The 11,767-nt window shown below is 58.9% G+C and overlaps 1 protein-coding gene across 1 annotated transcript; it reads right to left on the minus strand.

Moving 5' to 3' along the window:
* Positions 1-7,296: 7,296 nt before the first annotated feature.
* Positions 7,297-11,365, minus strand: FDX2 (ferredoxin 2). The gene is made up of 4 exons (XM_083881855.1): positions 10,957-11,365; positions 10,759-10,865; positions 9,258-9,345; positions 7,297-7,594 (listed from the first exon to the last, which is right to left on the minus strand). Exons 1-4 carry the CDS (start codon positions 11,127-11,129, stop codon positions 7,438-7,440), a joined length of 525 nt encoding a protein of 174 aa, XP_083737981.1. The 5' UTR covers positions 11,130-11,365; the 3' UTR covers positions 7,297-7,437.
* Positions 11,366-11,767: the final 402 nt, after the last annotated feature.

Consider the following 11,767-nt stretch of genomic DNA (forward strand, 5'->3'; position numbering starts at 1 on the left):
GGGCCGTGATCAGCAGGTGACATTGGCCGGTGTCACCCCCGGGCAGCTCCAGCCGCATCCGCAGCGTCACCCCCCGGAAGGAGCGATCCCGGGGCTCGGCCCCGCGCTGGGGATGGGCCGCTTTGCGCCGCCCGGGGCCGGTTCTGCTCCCGGTGCTGCTCCCGGTCCCGGTGTCGCTGCTGGTTCTTGTCCTGGTGTCGTTCCCAGTGTCGTTGTTTGTCCCAGTGTTGCTCACGGTCCTTGTCCCAGTGATGGTCCCAGTTCTTGTCCCAGTGTCGCTCTCTGTGCTTGTCCCAGGGTTGTTCCCGGTGTCACTCCCAGTTCTTGTCCCGGTGATGGTCCCTGTTCCAGTCCTGGTTCTTGTCCCGGTGTCAGTCTCGGTGTCATTGTTTGTCCCAGTGCTGCTCCCAGTTCTTGTCCCAGTGATGGTCCCGGTTCTTGTCCCAGTTCCACTCCCGGTTCTTGTCCCGGTGTCGTTCCCAGTGTCGTTTTTTGTCCCAGTGCTGCTCCCAGTTCTTGTCCCAGTGATGGTCCCTGTTCCGGTCCCGGTTCTTGTCCTGGTGTCGCTCTCTGTGCTTGGCCCAGGGTTGTTCCCAGTGTCGTTGTTTGTCCCAGTGCTTGGTCTTGTCCCAGTGATGGTCCCGGTTCCACTCCCGGTTCCACTCCCGGTTCTTGTCCCGGTGTCGCTCTCAGTGCTTGGCCCAGGGTTATTCCAGGTGTTACCAATGGTTCTTGTCCCGGTGTCGTTCCCAGTGTCGTCGTTTGTCCCAGTTCCACTCCCGGTTCTTGTCCCAGTTCCTGTCCCAATGTCACTCCCAGTGTCGTTCCCAGTGTCGTTGTTTGTCCCAGTGTCACTCCTGGTTCTTGTCCCGGTGTCACTCTCTGTGTTTGGCCCAGGGTCGTTCCCAGTGTCACTCCTGGTTCTTGTCCTGGTGTCACTCTCTGTGTTTGGCCCAGGGTCGTTCCCGGTGTCACTTCCTGTGCTTCCCCCGGTTCCACTCTTGGTTCTTGTCCCAATGATGGTCCCTGTTCCAGTCCCGGTTCTTGTCCCAGTTCCACTCCCGGTTCCACTCCCAGTTCTTGTCCCGGTGTCGCTCTCTGTGCTTGGCCCAGGGTCGTTCCCGGTGTCACTCCTGGTGCTCATCCCGGTTCTTATCCCGGTTCTGATGCCATTCCCGGTGCTTGTTCCAGTGTCACTCCCACTCCCGGTTCCGCTCCTGGTGTCAGTCCCGGTTCCGCTCCCGGTCCTGTTGCCATTCCTGGTTCTTGTCCCTGTGCCAATCCCGGTGCCAATCCCGGTGATTGTCCCAGTTCCAATCCCACTCCCGGTGCCATTCCCGGTTCCGTTCCCGGTTCCGTTCCCGGTGCCGTTCCCGGTGATTGTCCCAGTTCCAATCCCACTCCTGGTGCCATTCCTGGTGCCATTCCCGGTGATTGTCCCAGTTCCAATCCCATTCCCGGTGCCACTCCCGGTGCCATTCCCGGTTCCGTTCCCGGTGCCGTTCCCGGTGATTGTCCCAGTTCCAATCCCACTCCCGGTGCCATTCCCGGTTCTTGTCCCAGTGCCACTCCCGGTGCCGTTCCCGGTTCCGTTCCCGGTTCCATTCCCGGTTCCGTTCCCGGTGTCCCCGGCCAGGAGCCGGCACTGCAGGTCGATGAGGCCCAGCACATCCACACCCCCGGTGGGCACCTCCGACACCCCCGGGAGCTCCGGGCCGGCACAGGGAGGCGGCGGGGGCGGCCCCGGGGGGCTCAGCAGCATCACGGCCTCCTGCAGGAAGCCCAGGCTCGGCCCCGGGGGGCTCCGGGGGGGCTCGGGGGGTCCCGGGATCCCCGGCCTGACCAGGGGACACCGTTAGGACACAGCCGGGACACCCCCGGTAACCCCAGGATGAGCCCCCGGTGCTTCTCCCCCTGAACTGGGACATTCCTGGTTCTTTCCCTGCGCAGAAATGGGGGGCCCGGGACCCCCGAATCCACCCCAGGACCCCTGAGTTCTCCTGGGTCAGGGCAGGATCCTGGTCCTGGTTCCTGGTTCCCCAGTCCTGGTTCCCGGGGTCAGGATGGGATCCCAGTCCCGGTTCCTCGTCCCTGGTTCCCCATTCCTGGTTCCTGGGGTCAGGACAAGGTCTCAATCCCAGTTCCCTGATCCCAGTCCCCAGTCCCAGTTCCCTGATCCCAGTTCCCAGTCCCAGTTCCCCAGTCCCAGTTCCCTGATCCCAGTTCCCAGTCCCAGTTCCCCAGTCCCAGTCCCCAGTCCCCAGCCCCGGTTCCCCAAGTTGGGGTGGGATCCAGGCCCCAGTTCCCCATCCCAGTCCCAGTTCCCCGGGCCAGGAAAAGGTCTCAGTCCCAGTTCCCCAGTCCCAGTTCCCAGTCCCGGTCCCAGTTCCCCAGTCCCAGTTCCCAGTCCCAGTTCCCAGTCCCGATTCCCCAGTCCCAGTTCCCCAGTCCCGGTTCCCCAGTCCCAGTTCCCAGTCCCAGATCCCCTGTCCCAGTTCCCATTCCCAGTTCCCAGTCCCAGTTCCCCAGTCCCAGTTCCCAGTCCCAGTTCCCCAGTCCCAGTTCCCCAGTCCCAGTTCCCAGTCCCAGTTTCCCAGTCCCAGTTCCCAGTCCCAGTTCCCCAGTCCCAGTTCCCAGTCCCAGTTCCCCAGTCCCAGTTCCCAGTCCCAGTTCCCCAGTCCCAGTTCCCCAGTCCCAGTTCCCAGTCCCAGTTCCCCAGTCCCAGTTCCCAGTCCCAGTTCCCCAGTCCCAGTTCCCCAGTCCCAGTTCCCCAGTCCCAGTTCCCAGTCCCAGTTCCCCAGTCCCAGTTCCCCAGTCCCAGTTCCCAGTCCCAGTTCCCCAGTCCCAGTTCCCAGTCCCAGTTCCCCAGTCCCAGTTCCCCAGTCCCAGTCCCCAGTCCCAGTTCCCAGTCCCAGTTCCCAGTCCCAGTTCCCCAGTCCCAGTTCCCAGTCCCAGTTCCCCAGTCCCAGTTCCCAGTCCCAGTTCCCCAGTCCCAGTTCCCCAGTCCCAGTTCCCAGTCCCAGTTCCCCAGTCCCAGTTCCCAGTCCCAGTTCCCCAGTCCCAGTTCCCCAGTCCCAGTCCCCAGTCCCAGTTCCCAGTCCCAGTTCCCAGTCCCAGTTCCCCAGTCCCAGTTCCCAGTCCCAGTTCCCCAGTCCCAGTTCCCCAGTCCCAGTTCCCCAGTCCCAGTTCCCTGATCCCAGTTCCCCAGTCCCAGTTTCCCAGTCCCAGTTCCCCAGTCCCAGTTCCCTGATCCCAGTTCCCAGTCCCAGTTCCCCAGTCCCAGTCCCCAGTCCCCAGCCCCGGTTCCCCAAGTTGGGGTGGGATCCAGGCCCCAGTTCCCCATCCCAGTCCCAGTTCCCCGGGCCAGGAAAAGGTCTCAGTCCCAGTTCCCCAGTCCCAGTTCCCAGTCCCGGTCCCAGTTCCCCAGTCCCAGTTCCCAGTCCCAGTTCCCAGTCCCGATTCCCCAGTCCCAGTTCCCCAGTCCCGGTTCCCCAGTCCCAGTTCCCAGTCCCAGATCCCCTGTCCCAGTTCCCATTCCCAGTTCCCAGTCCCAGTTCCCCAGTCCCAGTTCCCCAGTCCCAGTTCCCAGTCCCAGTTCCCCAGTCCCAGTTCCCCAGTCCCAGTTTCCCAGTCCCAGTTCCCAGTCCCAGTTCCCCAGTCCCAGTTCCCAGTCCCAGTTCCCCAGTCCCAGTTCCCAGTCCCAGTTCCCCAGTCCCAGTTTCCCAGTCCCAGTTCCCCAGTCCCAGTTCCCAGTCCCAGTTCCCCAGTCCCAGTTCCCCAGTCCCAGTCCCCAGTCCCAGTTCCCAGTCCCAGTTCCCCAGTCCCAGTTCCCAGTCCCAGTTCCCCAGTCCCAGTTCCCCAGTCCCAGTCCCCAGTCCCAGTTCCCCAGTCCCAGTTCCCAGTCCCAGTTCCCCATCCCAGTTCCCAGTCCCAGTTCCCCAGTCCCAGTTCCCAGTCCCGGTCCCAGTTCCCCAGTCCCAGTTCCCAGTCCCAGTTCCCAGTCCCGATTCCCCAGTCCCAGTTCCCCAGTCCCGGTTCCCCAGTCCCGGTTCCCAGTCCCAGATCCCCTGTCCCAGTTCCCATTCCCAGTTCCCAGTCCCAGTTCCCCAGTCCCAGTTCCCCAGTCCCAGTTCCCAGTCCCAGTTCCCCAGTCCCAGTTCCCCAGTCCCAGTTCCCAGTCCCAGTTTCCCAGTCCCAGTTCCCAGTCCCAGTTCCCCAGTCCCAGTTCCCAGTCCCAGTTCCCCAGTCCCAGTTCCCAGTCCCAGTTCCCCAGTCCCAGTTCCCAGTCCCAGTTCCCCAGTCCCAGTTCCCAGTCCCAGTTCCCCAGTCCCAGTTCCCCAGTCCCAGTCCCCAGTCCCAGTTCCCAGTCCCAGTTCCCCAGTCCCAGTTCCCAGTCCCAGTTCCCCAGTCCCAGTTCCCCAGTCCCAGTCCCCAGTCCCAGTTCCCAGTCCCAGTTCCCAGTCCCAGTTCCCCAGTCCCAGTTTCCCAGTCCCAGTTCCCAGTCCCAGTTCCCCAGTCCCAGTTCCCAGTCCCAGTTCCCCAGTCCCAGTTCCCCAGTCCCAGTCCCCAGTCCCAGTTCCCAGTCCCAGTTCCCCAGTCCCAGTTTCCCAGTCCCAGTTCCCAGTCCCAGTTCCCCAGTCCCAGTTCCCAGTCCCAGTTCCCAGTCCCAGTTCCCCAGTCCCAGTTCCCCAGTCCCAGTTCCCAGTCCCAGTTTCCCAGTCCCAGTTCCCAGTCCCAGTTCCCCAGTCCCAGTTCCCCAGTCCCAGTTCCCAGTCCCAGTTTCCCAGTCCCAGTTCCCAGTCCCAGTTTCCCAGTCCCAGTTCCCAGTCCCAGTTCCCCAGTCCCAGTTCCCAGTCCCAGTTCCCAGTCCCAGTTCCCAGTCCCAGTTCCCAGTCCCAGTTCCCAGTCCCAGTTCTCACCTGTGGGTCTCGGTGGTCCCGGTTCCCCCAGCGGTCCCAGTGGTCCCGGTGTTCCCGGTGGTCTCGGTGGTCCCGGTTCCCCCGGTGGTCTGGGTTTCCCCGGTGGTCTCGGTGGTCTCGGTGGTCCCGCTCCCGGGGGGCGGCAGGAGGAACCGGGGGGGTTCGGGCTCGAGGCAGAGCAGCCGCTGGAGCAGCGAGAAATCGGGGGGTTCCCCCCGGGAAAACACCGGCCGCTCCCCCATCCCCAACCGGGACCGAACCGGGACCGAACCGGGACCGGGAGCGGCCCTTAACCCGCTCCAGCTGAGCCGGGGGCGGGGCGGGACCGGGGAACTGCCCCAATTGGGGCTGGGGGAGCCAGGTGGGGCAGGGACCCCCAAAAATGGGGCAGAGAGACCCCAAAAATGGGTCAGAACCGTCAAAAAGTGGGGCAGAGACCCCCAAAAATGGGGCAGAACCGGCCCAAAGTGGGGCAGAGACCCCGAAAATGGGTCAGAACCATCAAAAAGTGGGGCAGAGACCCCCCAAAATGGGACAAGGACCCCCCAGAATGAGGCAGAGACCCCCAAGAGTGGGAGAGGGACCCCAAAAATGGGGCAGAGAGACCCCAAAATGGGTCAGAACCGTCAAAAAGTGGGGCAGTGATAAATCACTGAAGGAACTGATAAATCATGGGAGGAACTGATAAATCATGGGAGGAACTGATAAATCATGGGAGGAACTGATAAATCAGGGGAGGAACTGATAAATCAGGGGAGGAACTGATAAATCATGGAAGGAACTGATAAATCACTGAAGGAACTGATAAATCAGGGAAGGAACTGATAAATCATGGAAGGAACTGATAAATCACTGAAGGAACTGATAAATCAGGGAAGGAACTGATAAATCATGGGAGGAACTGATAAATCAGGGGAGGAACTGATAAATCATGGGAGGAACTGATAAATCAGGGAAGGAACTGATAAATCATGGGAGGAACTGATAAATCAGGGAAGGAACTGATAAATCACGGGAGGAACTGATAAATCATGGGAGGAACTGATAAATCATGGGAAGGAACTGATAAATCATGGGAGGAACTGATAAATCATGGGAGGAACTGATAAATCACTGAAGGAACTGATAAATCATGGGAAGGAACTGATAAATCATGGGAGGAACTGATAAATCACGGGAGGAACTGATAAATCATGGGAAGGAACTGATAAATCATGGGAGGAACTGATAAATCACGGGAGGAACTGATAAATCACGGGAGGAACTGATAAATCATGGGAAGGAACTGATAAATCATGGGAGGAACTGATAAATCATGGGAAGGAACTGATAAATCACGGGAGGAACTGATAAATCATGGGAGGAACTGATAAATCATGGGAAGGAACTGATAAATCATGGGAGGAACTGATAAATCATGGGAGGAACTGATGAATCAGGGGAGGAACTGATAAATCAGGGGAAGGAACTGATAAATCAGGGGAAGGAACTGATAAATCATGGGAGGAACTGATAAATCACTGAAGGAACTGATAAATCATGGGAGGAACTGATAAATCACTGAAGGAACTGATAAATCATGGGAGGAACTGATATTGAAAATATCGAATACAAACACAAACAACTATTAAAATAAAACTTTATTGAAAAAAAAAAAAAATATATATATATATATATATATTTTTTTTTTTTTTTTTTTTTTTTTAAGGTGGGTCCCCATTCCCTGGGGGGTCTGGGAGGGTTCAGGAGATTTTTGGGGGGCTCAGGGAGGTCCCCAAAATTTAGGAATGACCTCGACTATGAACAAAAACATCATTTAAATCCAATTTTAAATAAAAATAAATTTATTTTTGAAGGGGATCCCCATTTTTTGGGGTGTCCAGGGGTATTTTTGGGGTGTCCCCAGAATAAAAACAGCACTTAAATACCATTTTAAATAAAAATAAATTTATTTTTTGGGGCGATCCCCATTCCCTGGTGGGTCTGGGAGGATTCTGGGGGGGGTTCAAGGGGGTCCCCAAAATTTAGGGGTGATCCCAAAATGGGATTAAATACAATTAAATTCACTTTTTACATAAAATAAATTTATTTTTTGGGGTGATCCCCATTCCCTGGGGATGTCCCTGAGCTCAGGGGATTTTTGGGGTATTTTTGGGGTATTTTTTGGGGTATTTTTGGGGTATTTTTGGGGTGTCCCCAGAATAAAAACAGCACTTAAATACCATTTTAAATAAAAATAAATTTATTTTTTGGGGCGATCCCCATTCCCTGGGGATGTCCCTGAGCTCAGGGGATTTTTGGGGTATTTTTGGGGTATTTTTTGAGGTGTCCAGGGGTATTTTTGGGGTGTCCCCAGAATAAAAACAGCACTTAAATACCATTTTAAATAAAAATAAATTTATTTTTGAAGGGGATCCCCATTCCCTGGTGGGTCTGGGAGGATCCTGGGGATGTCCCTGAGCTCAGGGAATTTTTGGGGTATTTTTTTGGGGTGTCCAGGGGTATTTTCGGGGTGTCCTCAGTGGGGTTTGGGGACGTGCCCGTCCACGTAGAAGTTCCTGGTGACTCGGGGCAGGGAGATCTGGGCCCCCTCCAGGGCCGGGCTCAGCACGATCTGACAGCCCAGACGGGAGTTCTCCTGCAGCAACGGGGCCTGGTCCAGCAGGTCCTCCTCCCTGGGGGGCACACAGAAAATTTGGGGATTTTTGGGGGTCCCAGGGGGGATTTGGGGGTCCCCAGGAGGATTTGGGGGGGATTTGGGGGGTCTCTGGGGGGATTTGGGGATTTTTGGGGGGCCCAGACGGGAGTTCTCCTGCAGCAACGGGGCCTGGTCCAGCAGGTCCTCCTCCCTGGGGGGGCACACAGAAAATTTGGGGAGTTTTTGGGGGTCCCAGGAGGAGTTTGGGGGGTCCCAGGGGGGGTTAAAGGGGATTTTGGGGGGATTTGGGGGGTCTCGGGGGGATTCGATGGGGAATTTGGGGGAGATTTTGGGTGTTTGGAGGGTCCTCGAGGGGTCTGTGGGGGATTTGGGGGATCCTCAAGAGGTTTAGGGGGGATTTGGGGGGTCCAGGAGGGATTTTGGGGGTCCCCAGGGGTCCAGGAAGGGATTTGGGGGGGATTTAGGGGGTCTCTGGGGGGTTTTGGGGATTTTTGGGGGGGCCCAGGCGGGAGTTCTCCTGCAGCAACGGGGCCTGGTCCAGCAGGTCCTCCTCCCTGGGGGGCACACAGAAAATTTGGGGAGTTTTTGGGGGTCCCAGGAGGAGTTTGGGGGGTCCCAGGGGGGGTTAAAGGGGATTTTGGGGGGATTTGGGGGGTCTCGGGGGGATTCGATGGGGAATTTGGGGGAGTTTTGTGGGAGATTTTGGGGGTTTGGAGAGTCCTCAAGGGGTTTGGGGGGGATCTGGGGGGTCCCCAAGGGGTTTTGGGGGTGATTTGGGGGTCCAGGAGGGATTTTGGGGGTCCCCAGGGGTCCAGGAAGGGGTTTGGGGAGTCCCAGGAGGGTTTCGGGGAGATTTGGGGGGTCTCAGGGGGATTTGATGGGGAATTTGGGGGAGATTTTGGAGGTTTGGAGGGTCCTCAAGAGGTTTGGGGGGGATTTGGGGGGTCCCCAAGGGGTTTAGGGGGGGTTTGGGGGGGATTTGGGGGGTCTATGGGGGATTCAATGGGGAATTTGGGGGAGATTTTGGGGGTTTGGAGAGTCCTCAAGGAGTTTGGAGGGGATTTGATGGGGAATTTGGGGGCGATTTTAGGGGCATTCTGGGGGTATTTTGGGGGTCCCCAGGGGTATTTTGGGGTCCTCAGTGCCCTGTTACCATCCATCAGGCGCCGGCAGCCGGCCCAGGTGGGGTTCACTGATGTCAATGGGGGGATTTGGGGGTCCTGGGGGTGATTTTGGGGGTCCTGGGTGGGAATTTGGGGGTCCCAGGGGTATTCTGGGGGTCCTGAGTGGGATTTTGGGGTATTTTGGGGTCTCTTTACCGCTCATCAGGCGCGGGCAGCCGGGCCAGGTGGGGCTCACTGATGTCAATGGGGGGATTTGGGGGTCCTGGGGGTGATTTTGGGGGTCCTGGGTGGGATTTTGGGGGTCCCAGGGGTATTTTGGGGGTCCTGGGTGGGAATTTGGGGGTCCTGGGTGGGAATTTGGGGGTCCCAGGGGTATTTTGGGGGTCCCAGGGGTATTTTGGGGTCCCGTTACCGCTCGTCAGGCGCGGGCAGCCGGGCCAGGTGGGGCTCACTGATGTCAATGGGGGGATTTGGGGGTCCTGGGGGTATTTTGGGGGTCCGGGGGTATTTTGGGGGTCCTGGGTGGGATTTTGGGGTATTTTGGGGTCCCTTTACCGCTCGTCAGGCGCGGGCAGCCGGGCCAGGTGGGGCTCACTGATGTAAACGTGACACGTGGAACAGGCCAGGGACGCCTCACACGCACCTGGGGGGGACAGGACAGACATGGGGACACCAAGGGACACCAGTGACACCAGGACAGACATGGGGACACCAGGACACCCCCAGGACAGACATGGGACAGACATGGGGACAGACAGGCCAAGGACGCCTCACACGCACCTGGGGGGACAGGGGACACCGGTGACAATGGGACAGACATGGGGACACTGGGACAGACATGGGGACAGGGACAGACATGGGGACAGACAGGCCAGGGACGCCTCACACGCACCTGGGGGGGACAGGGGACACCGGTGACAATGGGACAGACATGGGGACACTGGGACAGACACCAGGACAGACATGGGGACAGGGACAGACATGGGGACACCAGTGACACCAGGACAGACATGGGGACACCAGGACAGGCATGGGGACACCGGGACAGACATGGGGACAGGGACAGACATGGGGACACCAGTGACACCAGGACAGACATGGGGACACCGGGACAGACATGGGGACAGGGACAGACATGGGGACACCAGGACAGACATGGGGACATCAGTGACACCAGGACAGACATGGGGACACCAGGACAGACATGGGGACACCAGTGACACCAGGACAGACATGGGGACACTCAGGGACTGGTGACACAGGGACACCCCTGGGGACACTGGGACATTGGGACAGACATGGGGACAACACCAGGACAGACATGGGGACATGGGGACACTGGGATAGAAACACCCAGAGCCCCTGGGGACAGTGGGACAGACATGGGGACAGGGACAGACATGGGGACACTCCCAGTGACACCAAGACAGACATGGGACAGACATGGGGACACCGAGAGCGCCCCCAGGAACACCAGGACCCCCCAGGGAGCACAGAAAACACCCCCAGGATCCCTCAGGACCCCCCCAGGACCCCCTCAGGACCCCCCAGGACCCCTCAGGACCCCCCCAGGACCCCTCAAGACCCCCCAGGACCCCCTAGGACCCCTCAGGACCCCTCAGGACCACCCAGGACCCCTCAGGACCACCCAGGATCCCCCAGGACCCCCCCAGGATCCCCCAGGACCCCTCAGGACCCCCCAGGACCCCTCAGGACCACCCAGGATCCCCCAGGATCCCCCAGGACCCCCCAGGACCCCTCAGGACCCCCCAGGACCCCCCCAGGATCCCACAGGACCCCCCCAGGGACCCCTCAAGACCCCCCAGGACACCCCAGGACCCCCCCAGGACCCCCTCAGGACCCCCAGGATCCCCCCAGGACCCCCCAATAACACCAAAACCCCCCCAGGCCTCCTCTATCAACACCAGGAACCTCCCAAAACAATCCCGACAGCACCGGCAGCACCTCCCCCGTTATTATTATTACTTATTCCCGTTATTATTATTATTTATTCCCGTTATTGTTATTATTTTTATTCCCGTTATTATTCCCCGACCTTCCAAATCCAGCCCGTGTCTCTGCGCCAAGTGCAGAACGTTGTCCCCGACTCTTCCTCGCACCGGGACCTGCCGCCCTTCCCGGTCCACGAAAACAACGTTAACCCTGAGGGAAAAAAAAAAACCAAAATAAAATAAAATAAAATAAACCCGAGACCGGGCGTCTGGAATGAAGGAAGGGGGTTCCCGGTACCCACACGGCGGTTTCGGGCTCCTCAAGGGCGGCTCGGCCGCTGCTGAAGCGGCGGGAAAAGCGCCCGAGGAGCCGCCGCGTCACGGAACCGCCGCCGCTGGCGGAGGCCGCGACCGCCATGGGCGCCGCCATCTTGGAGCGCCGGCGGCGGCGGCGGCGCTGGCGTGATGACGTCATAACGTAAGCTCACCGGCGGCGGCGGCGCTGGCGTGATGACGTCATAACGTAAGCTCACCGGCGGCGGCGGCGCTGGCGTGATGGCGTCATGACGTAAGCTCAACGGCGGCGCGGCAGGCGTGGTCAAAGCAAAGAGTGGGCGTGGCTAAATGAGGATGAGTTTCCATAATAGGAAGAGTGGGCGGGGCCAAAATGAGAATGCGTGTCCATATGAGGAAGAGTGGGCGGGGCTAAAGCCAGGAGTGGGTGTGGCCAAATGAGTTTCCATAATAGGGGGAGTAGGCGGGGTTAAAACCAGGAGTGGGCGTGGCCAAAATGAGGAAGCAGCTCCCTATCAGGAAGAGTGGGCGGGGTCAACTCAAAAGGGGGCGTGGCCAAATGAGAATGAGTTTCCATAAAAGGACGAGTGGGCAGGGTTAGAGACAGGAGTGGGCGTGGCCAAAAAGAGGAAGTGGGTCCATAAACTGAAGAGTGGGCGTGGCCAAAAGAGCGTGAGTTTCTATAATAGGAAGAGTGGGCGGGGCTAGAGCCAGGCATGGAGTGGGCGGGGCCAAAGCAGAGAGTGGGCGTGGCTTGCACTGAGCCCTCAATAGTGGCTGTAGCAGAGTGGGCGTGGCCAAATGAGAATGAGTTTCCAT

This window comes from Zosterops lateralis (genome assembly GCF_965231275.1).
Source record: "Zosterops lateralis genome assembly, chromosome: 36".
Lineage (NCBI taxonomy): Eukaryota > Metazoa > Chordata > Aves > Passeriformes > Zosteropidae > Zosterops > Zosterops lateralis.

Coding starts and splice junctions, on each gene's coding strand:
- FDX2 (XM_083881855.1), bottom strand. CDS start 11,129: ATGACGTCATCACGCCAGCGCCGCCGCCGCCGCCGGCGCTCCAAGATG. Junction 10,866..10,956: donor GAGGAGCCCGAAACCGCCGT/GTGGGTACCGGG, acceptor TTTTTCCCTCAG/GGTTAACGTTGTTTTCGTGG. Junction 7,595..9,257: donor CTGCCCGCGCCTGACGAGCG/GTAAAGGGACCC, acceptor TGTGCCCCCCAG/GGAGGAGGACCTGCTGGACC.